At 32.4% G+C, this 17,623-nt stretch overlaps 3 protein-coding genes across 5 annotated transcripts; 2 read left to right on the plus strand and 1 right to left on the minus strand.

Moving 5' to 3' along the window:
* The first annotated feature begins 1,287 nt into the window (after positions 1–1,287).
* On the plus strand, positions 1,288–4,485 carry LOC543830 (profilin). Its single transcript, NM_001247209.2, is given in 4 exon segments — positions 1,288–1,572; positions 2,955–3,092; positions 3,857–3,999; positions 4,253–4,485. Coding segments are annotated over 3 exon segments (396 nt in total). The 5' UTR covers positions 1,288–1,449; the 3' UTR covers positions 3,992–3,999; positions 4,253–4,485.
* Positions 4,486–5,717: 1,232 nt separating this feature from the next.
* On the plus strand, positions 5,718–13,523 carry LOC101248452 (cell division control protein 2 homolog). 2 transcript variants are annotated; one of them, XM_004251135.5, is made up of 10 exons: positions 5,718–5,872; positions 7,711–7,741; positions 7,824–8,008; positions 10,581–10,701; positions 10,975–11,148; positions 11,496–11,659; positions 12,137–12,224; positions 12,341–12,394; positions 12,919–13,046; positions 13,147–13,523. In XM_004251135.5, exons 2-9 carry the CDS (start codon positions 7,733–7,735, stop codon positions 13,006–13,008), a joined length of 885 nt encoding a protein of 294 aa, XP_004251183.2. In that variant the 5' UTR covers positions 5,718–5,872; positions 7,711–7,732; the 3' UTR covers positions 13,009–13,046; positions 13,147–13,523. The 2 variants fall into 2 exon arrangements, with proteins under 2 accessions (XP_004251183.2, XP_004251184.2); XM_004251136.5 differs by having other exon boundaries at positions 5,748–5,994.
* A 442-nt stretch (positions 13,524–13,965) lies between these two features.
* LOC101249791 (histidine-containing phosphotransfer protein 4) lies at positions 13,966–17,240 on the minus strand. 2 transcript variants are annotated; one of them, XM_069290772.1, is made up of 6 exons: positions 16,705–17,240; positions 16,100–16,230; positions 15,624–15,692; positions 14,970–15,041; positions 14,820–14,886; positions 13,966–14,214 (listed from the first exon to the last, which is right to left on the minus strand). In XM_069290772.1, the coding sequence occupies exons 1-6, from the start codon at positions 16,759–16,761 to the stop codon at positions 14,203–14,205; spliced, it is 408 nt and encodes a 135-aa protein (XP_069146873.1). In that variant the 5' UTR covers positions 16,762–17,240; the 3' UTR covers positions 13,966–14,202. The 2 variants fall into 2 exon arrangements, with proteins under 2 accessions (XP_069146873.1, XP_004251188.2); XM_004251140.4 differs by having other exon boundaries at positions 14,820–14,892.
* Between the last annotated feature and the right edge of the window lie 383 nt (positions 17,241–17,623).

Raw genomic sequence — 17,623 nt, forward strand, 5'->3', positions numbered from 1 at the left:
GGTCCGTTGAAATACTCATATTGTTCTGCTTTGACATAAAAAAAAATTGAAATTATCTTTCTTACTACAAAGCGTCTTATTTTTTCAAATAAGATTAACATAAAAAAAAAAAAATTATCTTTCTTTTTCTACGATTAGTCTGTCTTCTCAAATAACACTAACTTGTTATCAATATGTGAGTCCCACACACGTTATACACAAACCAATGTACTTCACCGTAACTAATGGTGAAAACCTTATCATTGTTAACTATTTGGACCAAATCAACGTATTCAATCACAACCAAGTAATTAACAAATGAAGTAAGAATGTACATTTGTTAACCATAAAGAAAAAATATAAAAATGCATATAATACAAATTATTTAATTAAATTGATATGAACATAAATGCAAGTAAATTTTTATAGTAAGAAAAGCACGGTTATTTGATCGGGAACAAGTGATCCTTATAATTAATTATTTTAACATACATTATTTCAGTATATGTATGAGATAATTTATTTTATTACTAAAATATAAATTGTGAAATAATTTATCTTTGGACAACTTTATATCTCAAACCACACGTTGGACTTTAATTCGTGAATTTATAATGATCGTCGTATTCTGCATGCTGAATCTTCTACTATTTTATGTTCTTTCGAAAGTGTGCTAATTTTTATGTTGTACGAAGCTCAGTATCTTCTATTCCTTGGGAAAAAGCCTTCCTCCTCAGGAGCTTTATCCTACATCGTATCTTTTAAAATGATTATACTTTATATCTCATACAAAATGATAGTTAGAACCTTTAGATATCAACTCTCAAATCAATGAATAGAAGATACATGCAATTTTTCCCCCTTTTTTTTTTCACACTCTTGGCAATTAGTTTTTTATTTTATTTCTCAATCGATATTAATTGATACTTTAAGATTAGATTAATCTAAATTTATCTGAAAATATCACTTTGAGAGATGAAATATTTTGTTTTATTAGAGACGATTCTATATTCACAGCACGACTTTATATATAGGTAGAACACTTACTACTCAAACCATCAATATGAAAAAAACTCTCACACTTACTACTCAAATCGTCAATATGAAAAAAACTCTCTTTGGAACTCCACCCAAGAATGAATCGTGCACAATTGAAAAACATTTACTAACAAAAACGATTTCATATTTTTAAAAAATATTTATCAGTTTATCGCGATTGCTGAAATATAATAATATTATACTTGAATTATTAGTTAATTCTGCACCAAACACTGAAAAACAGAGGAAATTTTTTGAAAAGGACCATTCCCCAATTCACATTAAAGAAAACAGAGTCATCACAGTAGGCGGCAGCTTTAAATCAACGCAACTTCTAGAAAAACCCATCAATTTATCTCCATCTTTTCACAGATCTTGAACCAAACTTAGTAGCAGCAGCAGCAGCGGAAGTAGTAGTAGAAGAAGAAGAAGATGTCGTGGCAAACGTATGTTGATGATCATTTGATGTGTGATATTGAAGGTAATCATCTCACTTCTGCTGCTATCATCGGTCAGGATGGTTCCGTTTGGGCTCAATCTGCTAATTTTCCTCAGGTTTTGCTTCATACCCACTTCTTATCTTGGTTCAATTTTACTTGGGTTTACGTTTAGTTTGGTCAAAATCCAGAATTTTGAAGTTGATATGTATCACTAGAGGTAAAGATAGTATTTTTAGTTTATGGGTCTTGAATCACTATCTCTTTTGCTTACTGTGTTTGTGGATAAATAATTATAAATACAGGGATTGAACCAAAAGCGTAGCTTTAAGACCTGCACCTATTACTCCTTCTGTCCGAATTTAAGTGTCTTAATTTGACCGAGCACAAAGTTAAAAGAAATAAAGGTTAGACTTTTGAATTTTTGTGGTCTTAAATTAAAGACGCCTAAGAGATACTCTTTTTGGATAAACCAAAATGAAAGTTAGACATGTAAATTGGGACGTTGGGAGTATTTCTTTTAGATAGTTGCAAACTTAGTAGGCGTTTGGGCATGAATATTGAGTGATATTTGAAGTTGAAGTTGAAAAATGGTTATTTGGAAGTTCAAGTTGTGATTGGACATGCATTTCACTTATAATTTTTTTAAAGAGTTATGTGAGTAGGAAAAAGATTTTTACGTGAAATTTTCGTTCTTAGAAAACTAATCAAAGAACTACACTAATGTATAACCAAACAATGTTTTGAAAATAGTTTTTTGAGAAAAAAGGATAAATTTGAATAATTAAGAATCGTTTCGTTATGCATAGAATTCAAGCAGTAGGTAGTGGATGACTGACTGTGGGTGTATTAGCATCCACTATTACAAATCTTGAATCTTTCTATGTAATTGGTCAAAGGTTTAATTTTTACGGGGTGTATTAGCTCTTACGGGGACCGTAGTCATTAATCCAAATAGTCAAGGTCAGAGTGTCCCCAACAGGCTGCTCAGTTGATGCAGTTTGATGTCAGCGTGTAGCGGTAGAAGTTCCACATTGGTCCCTGTAATAGCTTGGTAGAAGTTGATATCTTCATCTAAAGACAGTACAAGAAGTTGATATCTCCCCGTATGACTTGTCTTTATGCAAACCTGGTATTTTGCCACGGTCAATAAATAGGAAAACTACTGATTTAGCATGAGTTGGCAATCGAATTGTTGTATACACTTGTAGAAAAAGACCTGAATATTGTTATTTCTTAAGCTTTTCATTTGTGCTTGTGTTTAAATTGCATGTTAAAAATTGGATTTTTAATTATGAATTTGATAGTTTGGTGGATGTATAAGGTCTTTTGGTGTGAGTATCTTTTTTCATGGTTCATACTAAGTTAATAAATTTCTTCATTTACTAAACTATTCAATGTCATTCCTGTGTGCGAAGGCTTGTTGGAAGCAATGTAGAGTGACACTGACAACAAACTAACTTGGTGAGCTTTTCATTGATGGTGTTCTTTTTTTGGCAGTTTAAACCAGAAGAAATAACAGCCATAATGAATGACTTTGCTGAACCTGGAACACTTGCTCCAACTGGTTTACATCTTGGGGGAACAAAGTATATGGTGATTCAAGGGGAGGCAGGAGCTGTTATACGAGGCAAGAAGGTACGAGACCCTGGTTTCCTACTATTGCCTTGCAAGTAGTCTTCTTGTGAAGTAATGAGTATCTTTAATCTAAACATGGCACAAGTCTCAGGTTTGAACCCCGAGAATAAAAAAAGTTTTGTATCCTTGTCCAAAAAAAAAGTTGTCATGAACTCTCACTTGAACCTTTTTGAGATGCTCAAATAAGCTTAACTTTTGTGGCAGTTTATGCTAATATTGTTGGTACAAAAACACTTTTTTTCTTTTTATTATTACCTCTCCCCATAAGATGATCCACTCGTTTCAACTTAGATCTGTGAAGACCAATTCAAATAAATATTGTTGAATTGTGTGGCCATCTTATTAAGTGGCTAGAGAGAGCAAACTTTTATTTACATAATTATGTCTCAGCACCCCCCCTCATGTGTGTATCTGATCCTTTTTCATAGCTCAAACACATGGAAATGCTTCTCGTCAATGAGTGACAGTATTTGAACTTACGACCTCTGCCGGTGCGGATACCATGTTGGAAATGTGTGACCATCTAATATAAAGTTTGAATTGTTAGAGAACACACTTTTGTTTTCTTAATTATTTCTGAACAGAGACCATTAAAGTGTCAATCTTCTCTGCTGACATTTTCCCTGCTGTAATCCATGAAAGTAGATTACACAATGCGTAAACGAGATACTGGAATTTAGCTCAGATTATGTGATGAAGCCCCCTCATGACAACACTTGACCTTCTATAATTTGTCATCCTGACTAGGTCCTGCATATTTTCAGGGTGCCGGTGGTATCACTGTTAAGAAGACTAACCAGGCGTTGATCATTGGAATATATGACGAGCCGATGACTCCTGGCCAGTGTAATATGATTGTTGAAAGGTTGGGTGACTATATCATTGAACAGGGTCTCTAGGCATGTTGGTAAGTTGACCTCTTAACCTCTTTTTCATCCTTGGTATCCTTTGTGAAGAATTAACCCAAGTAGTGGTCCATTCAATCGCTTAAACTAAAAATAGTCGCGGATGCATAATATGTATCTAACCATGTATAATCTACATATACCGGCTCAGAAAAGTAAATAGTGAATCCGACCAGCTATTCTCTCTTTATACCTTGCTTCTTTTCTTTGGTGTTTTTTTACCAAGCTTATACTAAGTTAATTTTTTTTTTGCAGTGTATTCATATCATACATAATTGAGGCCATGAAGATGTGTTGTGTGCTGTAAAGGGGAGAATATCAATCTCTCCTGTGTATCAACTATGCTGTCATTTTGTGTTTCCTTGTGAGCTTTTGTCATTGACTTATTGGTTGGTTATAACTTATATATAATGGAATGGCTTGTATTTGGATATTTGATCTTTGATTTAGATTGACATTTTTGGTAATCTACAGAACATGAATACACACAGTATAATCTACGAGCTCAATAGAATCCAGTAGTTTGCTCTGTATATATACAATGTATACACATATGTTTACACAAATGTCAATTGACTTGGCAACATTTTGAATTCATAAAGTTGAATCTTAAAACACTTCTACCCCTTTTATGAAATGGGCAAAATATGGAAGCTTTTGGCAAAATAAAAACTTACCTCTAGTTGAATTTTACCATATAAAACTTCCTATGTCTGAATAAAAGCACTGATGTGTTAATTCGAGTTATTATAGCAAAGTAATTTATTTAAAATGAATATATATATATATTAATTAATCATATGATTAAGTGATAGTTTTATAAATTTAAATACAAATCATATATTTATTGATTTGATGTATTAGATTTAGTGCAAATAATATCTTACCATCAACTTTTGCTCGTGATAAAATTCACAACAATAAGTTCATGACATTTTAGTTCTTGGGAAATCATATTAATCATAGCTAGAGATACAAATGAATAAATAAATAATTAAACAAAACAAAACAAATAGGATAGTAGAATAATAATTTGTTGGACATAAACGAATACTATGGGGTGTTAAATAAATATACATTATTGTTATTTGATATTCATTTTGAAGCTCGACTAATTCAGATTCACATTATGAAGTCACTCATGAAAAATGTTTTATATTAGTCTCATTAGATCATATATCTTTTTCTGCTATATTCAGTCTCCAAATAATGTAAGGACTTAAATTGAAATATTACACAAAGATGGTTATTAAATTATTAGCGCCGCATAAAATTATTTCCCTTTTAGAGTGGTTATTAATGTGAAAAAGAAAAACTTTGTTATAACTATGTATTCATAGAGTTGGAAATAGTAAAATAAGAAATTAAAAAATTTCGTTGAAATTGTTCGTTAAATTTTTTTCGAAAAAGCTAATAAAAATTCTTCTCTCTATCACAATAATATTCATGTTTACTATCAACGACTATTTCATCCTCAAAAATCGAAGAAAAAACAATGGTGAAACTCCACCATACTACTTCAAAAATGAAGCAAATATTGATTATAAGTTTGTGAATCTAAAGTGATTATAATTAATTAATAAACAAAATCATCATAAAGGGAAAACATTTTAAATAATTTGATTAATAAAAGAACTTTTCCTTTTCATAAATAAAATTAAAAATAGAAAAAAAGTCAAATTAGTTTCAATTAATTGATCTTTTTGCCCCCTATATATATATATATGAAAGACCAACAAAGAGTAAAGCTGTGATTCCAGTCCAAAACGGTTCTACGGCGGCATTTTCTCTCATTCTCCCGCCACAGTCACCGCTGCTTCTCATCTCCGATCCTCCGCGTAACGACGGCAAGTTCTTCATCTCTGCCGTGCTAAGGTGAATGTGAAACAGTTTACTGATCGACTCGTTTTCTCCACTCACATTTGCCGCTTTTCTCCTGAATTCTGTCCATTTCATAATATTATACACACAGATGTAACAGTACATTTCTTCTCTCTGTAAGTGTAATCGTTTCTGTTTTCGCTGTAGATTACTAGAACTAGATGTGTTATTTATGCTTTAATTTGTATTTTTGCTCTAGTTTACTAGATTTTTGGATGTTGTTTTGGTAATAGAGTAATGTAGCACTCAAATTGTTCTGAAGTTCATAATACGCACTCATATAGCTATTGATATTTTTCTCTTCGAATTTTCGGTGTATATTAGTGATATAAATGTAGCTATACATTATGTTTTTTGTTTCTATTTTGGCGTAGATTACTAGATTTGAGGCTGTGATTGATCTTCTCTGTTACTCGTTTTAGTGATGGAATAAATTTAGTACTCAATTTTCATAATATGCACTCATATAGCTATTGATATTTCTTTTCTTTGAATTTTCGGTGTATACAAGGACTGTATATGTTGCTGTATGTTTTTTGTTTTTATTTTCGCTGTAATTTACTAGATTTGAGGCTGTGATTGATCTTCGTTGTTACTTGTTTTGGTGATGGAGTAATGTAGCATTCAATTTCTTCTGAAGTTCATAATACGCACTCATATAGGTATTGATATTTTCTTCTTCACAATTTTCGGTGTATATTACTTCTATATATGTAGCTGTACAGTATGTTTTTTGTTTTTATTTTCACTGTCGATTACTAGATTTGAGGTTGTGCTTGATCTTTTCTGTTACTCACTATAGTGATGTAATAATGTAGCACTCAATTTCTGATGAAGTTCATAATATGCACTCATATAGTTGTTGATATTTTTTTTCTTTCAATTTTAGGTGTATATTATGACTATTTATGTAGCGGTACATTATGTTTTTTTTTGGCTGTAGATACTAGATTTGAGGCTGTGCTTGATCTTCTCTGGTACTCGTTTTGGTCATGGAATAATGTAGCACTGAATTTTTTCTGAAGTTCATGACACACACATATGGTTATTGATATTTTTTGTTCATCTTTTCCCTGTATACTAGACATGTAGCTGTAAATATCTTTGTGTGTTTCTGTGTGTGATTATTTATGTTTTTTTTCCTATTCTTTGGTGTAGATTACTAGATTTGGATGTGGTTGGTCTTCTCTATTCCTTGTTTTGGTGATGGAATAGTGTAGCATTCCATTTCTTCCGAACTTCCTGTTACACACACACACATAGTTATTGATACTTTTTCCTCACCTTTTTGCTATATGTTTCTAGAGATGTAGCTTTGATTTGGTTTGTAAGCTCAGTGTTGTGGTGATGGAATAATTCAGCGCTTCATTTCTTCTGAAGTATGTCTATGGTTGTATTCATTTGCTGACGTTTAGGTCAAGATATGTTGCCTTTTAATGTTAATTTTTGAACGCTTCGAGTATTTTCTTGATTTGTTGTTTATGCTGATTCCATTTTTACTGAATTTTGGTGTTGTTAGAGCTGACAGCATGTTGGTTAATCGGAGATTTCTGCTTTGATTTCTTATGTGTATTACTGTGGTTTTGGTTTTGTAAACTTAGTGATGTGACCTTTGAAAAGAATAGTTAGGTCCAAAGTCCATTTGACATGGACCTTGGGCCATGTACCTTGCTCACGCTTACATTAACGTGAAAATATGGCTATGTTACTAGTCAGTAGAGTGTACACTATCTTTAGGATAATTTTTTCTTGTTAAGCTGGACAATAGTATTTTATTTATTTCCTCTTTTATGACTGAGTTTCTTATCTATTTATCTTGCTTCTCTTTTCAGGGATTCATCCATATTGACCTAGATGGACCAGGTAACAGAGTATTTCTCTGTATCTTTGTCACTCCTTATGTACTCTATGCTTCTTTGGATGGTAACATCGGGGGTACTTGCAGTATGAAAAAATTGGGAAGATTGGGGAAGGAACATATGGTGTAGTGTACAAGGCCTTCGTTCGTGAAACCAAGGAAATCGTTGCTCTAAAAAAAATACGGCTGGAACAAGAAGATGAGGGAGTGCCTAGCACAGCTATAAGAGAAATTTCTCTTTTAAAAGAGATGCAGCACGGAAATATTGTGAGGTAAGATATGGTCTTTATTCTTTATTTATAACCGATATGAACTATATGATTGTGATTGCAAGCAATTTTGCTTTCCTGTGATTATAATATCAATGTGATGCAAGTTATAACGGAAACCTAATGCACGTGTCTACTTGCCCTCCATATCAGTAAATTCACGTTTGCTGTTTTGGAGCAGTAATGTTATTTGAACTACACTGGGTATTTATCCAGTTTTTACCCCCTTCCTTCACTTTGTTATTTTTTAAAATTTAAAAGAAAGCGTCTTTACAGTTGCAAGAATTAAAGAACCTGATGTATAATGATCACGTTGGTTTTGAAATAAATTCTAGCAGATGTTAGTACTTACATTGATACAAATAGGAAGCTCAAAAGGTGATATACAAGTTCTAAAAAAGCTTTCGCAGAGACTTTATAACTCATTAATAAATTATTCACGTTGATACAGTCTTTCTTTAATACAACAAATATTATTGTGTTTATATCTCCTAAAATATTTATTATAATTGTATTTACTTTATATTTAATAAATTAGATATTTTTAATATTTTGATATAGTGTAGGGGTGAAATGGTAATCAAGTATTCACTTTGGAGCTTTCCACTTGTAGTATTACTAGAATCTGGGTGTGTACTCCATAACAATGAGTATGAACTAGTAAAAAGTCACATAATTTTTTTTGAAATTGTATTTGAGTTATAATTAGTGATCAATCTATCAAGTTGAATGACTTTTGACATAGTTATAACACGAAGGTTACTATTTTCAAAGATAACCACCAAGTAGATATTAACAACCTTTTAAAGAGTCAACAGTGCTATAGATGATCAGATATTCATATATTTGGACTTACATTCGGTTATTGCTACGAGTCATCTATGTAATGAACTTCTTCTTCTTCTTCTTCTCTCTTGTTTATTATTGTGAATGCATGGTGCTCTAAATTACATAAGCTAAGAAGATAAAGTTCTAATTAAATTACAAGAAGATAAATTACAAGAAGAAAAAGAACATAAGCTAAGAAGATAAAGTTCTAATTAGTCTATCAAAAATTACACATGCTGCTTCGTCTTCTTCTTCTTCAAGGGACCAAAAGCCTCTTTTGTGACCCATCTTGATGACGAATTCCACAATAACAAGAAACCAATAAGAAAAAAGGATCTCTCCGTTGTAATAATGATGCCCCACCATTAATTTCTCTTTTATGTTTTACCATCTCTTGTTTATGGAGAATTATTTATTGATTGTTAGAGAGATAATTTTCTGGCAGTTGAAACTTTTCATGGCCCACATTTACAATAGTTCTTCATTTAACGTTGTTCTCTTTAAAAATAATAAATGAATAGTTATATGATACACATTCAAGAATATAAAATGATATTAATTAGTAGAAGATGAAAATCTCTTTCTCATTAAGTAGAATGCAATTAAGTAATTCAAATTTATAACTAAGGAAACTTAATTATGATGTCATAACTAAAGAATTAAAGCGCAATCGTTGGTACTTAAATTTTTCCATTATATAATTAAATACCAAGGAAGATAGAAATATTTTAAGACAATTTTTACGTGCTTTGACTTGATAATCCAAATTGAAACGAAGCTATAATAATAAACACTCAACCTTTGATGATAAAAGAAGAGTTAAAAGTCCTGGAAGTCAAGCTCAACCTTTTACTATAAAAGAAGAGTTAAAGAATCCTGGAAGACAATTTAACAAAAGTGACATTGATTCAACTACATAAATGGAGTGGTCTCATCATAATTCTGATCTATGCGAATAAGTAAAAAACAAACAGTTCAAACTTCAATATTCTGGTAATTTAAGTGTTATCTAACCCTATAATCACATCAATATACCTTATAATTTTCACACAAATCTTCTTGTCTTGATATTTTCTTCAAAGTTGAAAGGTCAAGTATTACAATAAATGAAAGACAAAAAGATTAAATAGGAACATTAATTTTGGAAGATGAAACATGTACATGTATCTATCTAAAGGGGTAATTATTTTCTTAAAATTTTTTGTATTAATTACTCACATGTATACCAGCTCAAAATATTATAGAAATTTTACTATTTACTATTTAATTAATTAAATTTTTAATAACGTTTGGATTTAGTATAAGGGTAAATTGGTAATCCAACTTTGCACTTTAGAGCCTCCTACTTGTAATGTGTGTGTGTATGTGTATGTGTATGTGTATGTGTATGTATGTGTATATATATGAGATAGGTGTGAATGAGCCAGGGTGTAATGTTGTAGGTACGGACTTCTGTCTACCTTGGGAATTTCAATTTTGTGTAATTACAACTCTAAATGGAAGGGGGACCAAAAGGAGGGAGGGAGGGAGGGGGGGGGGGGGGGATACTATGAATGTTGTGGATGATGGTGTTATGTTTATTTCTGGAGTAACATTCTTGCCTTTTCTGATTGAATTAGGAGTTAGAAACTAAAGAAGAGATGCAAGCATGTATACAACAGTAATTTGGGTGGCAGTACTAAGTTTTTCTTTTTGATGTTGGAAAAGCTATTTTGAAGTTAACTTCTCTAATCTTATTTGGAAACAGGTTGCTGGATGTGGTTCACAGTGAGAGGCGATTATATTTAGTCTTTGAATATCTTGACTTGGATTTGAAGAAGCACATGGATTCATGTCCTGAATTCTCTAAGGATACCGGTGTTGTAAAAGTGAGTAAGATTAAGATCTATATTCCGTTGGAGGTTGCAATTATTGTTATATTTAGCTGCCTCATCTGTTGCATTACTTCTTTATGAAGTTTGTCATGCCTCCGTTTAGCAGTCTTAGTTGAAGAGGAAGGAGATGCACCGTTACACAGTAGTTAAAATATATGATTATCAGAGTATGTAATGTGGGAAAGTATCACCACCTAATGGTAAAAAGTTGTCGGGTTGAGAGGTTTCTTCTTCTTGGTTAATGAAGTAATATCTTCAATTTTGCAGTCGTTTGTGTATCAAATGCTCCGTGGTCTTGCTTATTGTCATTCTCGTAGAGTTCTCCACAGAGATCTAAAGCCTCAGAATTTGCTGATAGATCCACGCACCAATGTGTTAAAGCTTGCAGATTTTGGATTGGGTAGAGCATTTGGTATTCCTGTTAGAACTTTTACTCATGAGGTATGTACATATGTTCCAGCTCTATGAAACAAAATTACCAAACCAGCCTGTATTAACATTGTCTCATGTTGTTCCATTTCAAACTTGACCAGAAAGTAGTTACTATGAGCAGAGACTGTTGTCACTTCTGATGCCTCTCTTTAACATCTGGTATCCTGTCTAAATGAACAACCTTTTTCCTGCTTAAGTTTTCTGTTTGGCTGAAAAATTAAAATGATTGGATTATCATGTCTGTGTCTCATTGATTATAAAAACAGATACTCTGTTCATTTTTTGTTTTCTAGCATGTCGTCGACCCTTTTGAGCTTGTTTCTTTTCATTTCCAACAGTAGACTTCATTGTTTCAGGTGGTGACATTATGGTACAGGGCACCAGAAATACTGCTTGGATCAAGGCACTACTCTACTCCGGTTGATGTGTGGTCGGCTGGTTGCATATTTGCCGAGATGGTTAACCAGCAGCCCCTTTTTCCTGGTGACTCAGAGATTGATGAACTTTTCAGCATTTTCAGGTGTTAACATGCATAGCCAGTCCTTTAGTGAATGCTTTGTTACTTCTTAAAGTGAACATACTCGCTATTTGTTTTGACTTTTTGTAGGAAGTAATTTTATTATCTCCTTATGACCTGTCGTCCTCCTTGTCGATCATTCCAAATTCCATTTGAAAGAAAGTCATTTTTATTCAATGGTTGTTCATGGATGGGTTGAGTGGCCGCTGTTATGACACAGACCAAAATTAGAATTAAGAAAGAGGCTTAGGAGGGGTTTGATTAAATTTTAAAGGCTTGAAAGTTCTGAACTCTTCATGCTGAAAGACACACAAGTCAATCAATTACTAATATTTATAATCAACTCTCTCTCTCTGTATGGGGTTGTTAGGTTGTGAGAAGGTATTAAGATTGAGTTTGTAGTACAGTTTATGACTCTTTTCCTCTCTATTATTAAATCTTTTCCTTATTGTCATGATTCTCTACTATTTCTGTATGAAGAGTGGTGGGTACTCCAAATGAGGATACATGGCCTGGAGTGACTTCTTTGCCTGATTATAAATCTTCATTTCCAAAATGGAGTCCTAAGGTAATTTAGAGTTTAATTATTTTTCTCTTTTTTTCCACCTTTAGGACTAGTCTGATTCTCTTGCCAACATTATTGCATTTCTAGAGAATGCTGAATTCAAGTTCTTTACCTTGCAGGATCTGGCAACTTTAGTCCCGAATCTTGATACAGCAGGATTTGATCTCCTTGGTGTAAGTTTGCTTTTCTAAATGATATATACATCTTGTGTGTAAGAAAGTTTTCTTGTATTCTGAATGAAACTCCAACCTTTCTGCCTATTTTCTCTGAGAAAATCCGGTGAAATAGTTTTAGGTACTCACAGCTAGAATAATTATAACTATTCTGAATGACATTTGTGACATTGGTAGGGAAAAGAGACTTGAGTAAATAAATGTTGTCAGGGGAAAGGGAAGTTCCAAATTGCAGTGCTCATTCATATTCTTGTTTCAGTCACTTTAGCGTAGGTCTTTTTGTTCCCTTCTGCTCTTTGTATTTGTTATTTTTTAACTTATTCTTGGATATCACCTATTGGGGCCTAGGACTGTTTGGTTGCAGTTGCTTGTATGCAAATCATTGTGTTGCTGTTTCGCAGATCATATGAAGGATTATATAGTGCCTTCCTCCACAATATGTGCACAACAAATAGGTGTTTTATACAATTATATGCATAGGGGTTTCAATCTTATCTTTAAATCCATGGCCTCGTTACTTTCAGAAAATGCTCTGCTTGGACCCCAGCAAGAGAATCACTGCCAAAAGTGCCCTTGAACATGAGTATTTCAAGGATATTGGCCGTGTTCGATGACTCTTTGCATCTTCATCAACAACGTGAGCACAACTTCGGTATGTTAACTACTAGGTTATCTTAACACAGCATTCATAGATATCTCTTGTTCCAGCTTTTTCATCACAATATGTATTAATAGTTTTGGTTCTATCTTAGGTTCATTAGCATTCATACTTCTGCAAGGACTCGCTGAATTACTGGTCATTGCTGTGCGTTTCAATTTTTTTGCGTAGCTTGATACTGGCATTGAAGAACGAGATGATGATCCGCATAGTCAGTTATACATGATTACTATTCCTGGAGGAATGCAGGCTACAGTTCAGGTTTACCAAGTTATGTTTTGATACTGTATGAATTTTTTTTTCTTGGTCTGACAATAGAGAGTCTGGCCTCTCAATATTCAGGACTCTCCAAAAACTTCTGCTATTTTGATAGGAAAATCATGGAAGGCTAAAATAGTTGATCATAGCAATTAGCTCGTGCTATTTTGTTCCCCATGAATTTTAATTAAATGATTGTGTCTCGTCTCTTCATCTCTATTTTTCCTTTCGTTTATAATCCTGCCGAGGCCCGAGGGTCTTATCATAACCGCCCCTGGACCCTGAAAAGGTGGGGTTAAGATCTAAGTACCTCTTACCCTCCCCGGATCTCACTTGTGCAACTATACCAGTATGATGTTTGTTGTAAATATGAAAACTGAAATTTATTTAAATTTCTATTTTCATAGGTTTAACTAAGAGAAACAACGTTTACACCAACTCAGTTGATGCAAACATGTGTTTTTTTATACAAACTATTATCACTTGACCTTGGTTAAGTGACATTTTATTCTTTAGTTCTCAACTGCTCAGGTTTAATTGTTTGATTTGTTTTAAACACTGAATGTGGGTGGACAAGTATTTACGACACTGTCATGGAGGCCTGAGGGTGTCAATTATTATTTATTTTTCTGGAAATAGAAGACAGAAATAGATGTTCTATTGAAAACATGAACTTTGCATTAATAAGCTTTGACAGGTTTTATACAACAGAGTGGCAAATACATTTTCTTAAATGCCATATAGTTATTATTATTTCAAGATAAGAATATTTATATATGGTACAATATCCAACTATCCTTCATTGGATATATATATCAGCTAGTTGAAGGAAGGTCATGATGATGGGCTTGTTCACTTCGAATCTGATGCTTGCTTTCAACATCAGTGAAGCTTATCTTTCCATCTACAGAGTTCAAATGGTAAACAAAAAATGAGCCATAAACATCACATACTACATATATGGGGACAGATTCAAGATTCCAAAATATTATTAGCAAAATACCATTGGATTCATCAAGTGGGTGCTAAATTATTTCTCGTTGTGGTAAATTTAATCGTCATTTCAGAAAAATCAGAAGTATGCATTACCTTCTTTTTTTTCAGATTTTATTTTACCGGTCTAATTAGTGGAGTGTTGATTAAAAGACACTAAGAACTTGCTAGCTAGCACACGGGTTTTTCAGCCTTGAGCCTCCAAATGAGACACTTAAAAGAGATAGAAGGTAGTTAAGGTGTTATAAAAAAAAATTAAATTAAGGCTGTTATATATGTTTATTGAGGTGATTGTTTTTTAAATGACAGATAATATAGATTAGAGATTGTCCTACAGGACCTTCTTATAACAAAATTTTATAATGGTCTAGTTTTTTTGGGAACTTTTCATGTTGTATTATATCGTATGTTCTCTATAGTAGCACTTCGTCGTAGCAACTAGAAAACATTTGAGCAAACAACATTGTTACGGAGAGATTGAATTTGTATGTTTTAGAGAGTTGGAGAGAGAGAGACCTGAAAGTAAGTCTCAAGCTTAGTCTTTAGAGTAGCATACTCTTGCTTCACTCCTTGGAAAATGTTTCTGCACCTGCAAAATTGGTCATTTAAGAAAAATTGCACATTTAATTTTCAAATATCTATTGGTTTAGAGAAGAAGACAATTACCCCTCTATATTTTTTGCATTACAGTATTCCTGAAACTGAGAACATTGTCTTTTTACTCTTCTGGCACCGATGCTGCAACAAAAGTTCTAATATTAATATTGTAATTCATGTAGTAAATGTTGTTTCTTTCACGTTGTTTATCTTATTATCTTGTTGTTGTTACTTGCTTCATTTTCTCATGTTCCTGAGTCGAGGGTTTACTAGAAATAACCTTCCAATCCTCAGAGATTTGAGGTGAAAAAATGAAAATCGCTAGAAAATCTAAAATTTAATTGGTTATTCAACCTACTCAATAATTGCTTTTTCATTATTCACTTTTGTAGTTTGACTGTATTCAAGGGAATTTCCAAATGTGGACCCAAATAGATTCAAAATACTTTCTATTTCTTTTGTTAATTGTTACTCTTTGAAAAGGTCACTCAAAATGTTTCCAAGTTGAGGTATGGTTTCATACACTTGACCTTCTTCAAATTTCATTCATAAAATTACGTTGGGTATGTTATTTTTGTTGTACAGTGTAATTTAACATGTTGCTTATTTCAGATTATTAATTAATATTACTAAAAAATGTGTGATTACGTTTTAGGTAATCTCATCATATAAATATTTTTTGCATCGTCAATAGATGTGTTCTTGTGAAGTTGGATATGATACCTTGAGCTGCTACCCTTGAATTGGTACATCATATTATCCAGCCTAGCAAAATCATAGGGTCCATTTTCCCTGCATAGAACAAAAGAAAAACAATATTAATTTTATCAAGTAGTAATTAAAATTTTCTAATCGCATGATGTATACATTTGTAAATCATGTAGAAAAATGACTCTGGAAGAAATAGAGTATTTATTAAATTGCGTGAGAAAATGAGTTTTTTGTTATTTTTTATATGATGCTATATTGATATTATTATAAGGTGAGTTCCTTAAATGTCTCGTATATATTTGTTTATATATATGACAATTTTATACGTGTGATGGGTGAATAACTCTTTTCGAAAAAATATGATTTTTTTGTGGCGAATTCTTTAGTCCTCTATAAGGGGGTGACTACACTTGATTGAATGTTAGAACTAATATTCATGTTTATGATATTAATACATAATTTTGTAACAGAAAATACTTTTTTCTTACAATGCAAGTTCAATATTTCGAACATATCTAGCTGAATCTGTGTAAAACAACTTGACAACTTCTTCAACAAAGTTAGGGTTTGCATCATCTTGCAACTCTTCAAGATGAATAAATTGTTCATCAAGGTATCCCTGCATATAAATCAATCAAACATTATTTCCTAGGATGCTCATTACACCTTACACGAATTTCATATCAAAACGAGAGAAGAAAGTTAGGGATCTTATAAGAATGAGTTCAGAATTAATTGTTGTGAGTTAATATTCAGGGATAAAAATCGAACCAATGTGGACCTAAGGCCAAAGTAGACAATATTTTAATAGTTCGACCACCATTATACGGGAGGCAAACCTCTAAAGAAGGAGTGCACATTACACCTTAGGCGAATTTTACATTGAAATGGAGGAGACGTGAATGGAAAAAGAAAGTTAGGAACCTTATACGAATGTCTTTTGACCGTAAACAAAGGAACAAGTTAGTGTTGGTCTAGAACCAAAATAAATAATACTTTAACAATTGGATTTCCTATAGAATAATTTGTGAAATTTCCTATATTAAGAGATACATAATTATATGTAACCAAATAAATTAAATAAAAATATGACCTGATCCAAGAGGCTTCTCTTCATGTAAGCAGCTTGGCGTTTCTTTTGATTCTCCATTTTTTTAAAAACCTTAAAAAGGAATGAAAAATTGAATATTGTAAACAAAAATATAATATCTTTGAAAAATACAAAGGATTATAACATGCTATTTCTAAAGGCTAGAATTGTCTGTATATATAGGGGGGAAGTGAGAATTCAAAGAAGAAAAAAGATTTGATAAAATGGTCCAAATCACATGATCCTTTTTCTTTCTTTTCTTGGACCAAAATCACATTACTCAACTAAAATTAAACAAACAACAGCATACCCCGAGTTAAAAAGTAGGATCTCGAGATTATAAAATGTACGTATATAAATGTTATCCTTATCTCATAAAGATAAAGATCTGATTTTCAATAAATTCTTAATTTAAATAAAGCATTGCCAAAATTGAACAAGAAAAACTAAAAATTCAGCTACAATTATTTATAAATCTCCATAAGTCATAAAAACTAAGAAGTTAGTAACACATAGGCAACAAATAACTGGGGTGTTGTGTTCACTAATAAGCTTACGCCCCTTTATTATATTCGTTTCAAGTTTGATTCTTCACTTAGATTTATTATCATTATTCAAAATGAACTCCTCGATGGTTCCACTCTCTACTTTATTCATAATCGAGTTAAAAAACCTTTTCAAAATTATTCTTTTACTATGTTATCGCCGACAATCAACTATCGTAAATAGGATAGCACAAAGATCGGGAATTAGATAGAAGGTTAGTAGCTAGGTTGTCAAACGTTTCTCTCTTTCACATAAGAGAGCAGAGTTCTAGCTTCGAACATCTTATTTGTTCCGATCCTCTTCTCCTTTTCTTTTACTATTTTGTAGTGTTTTAAAAGGTGGGAATGTGAAGCGAGACGTTTTATGCAATATGAGG

This window comes from Solanum lycopersicum, chromosome 11, assembly GCF_036512215.1.
Source record: "Solanum lycopersicum chromosome 11, SLM_r2.1".
NCBI classification, from domain to species: Eukaryota; Viridiplantae; Streptophyta; class Magnoliopsida; order Solanales; family Solanaceae; genus Solanum; species Solanum lycopersicum.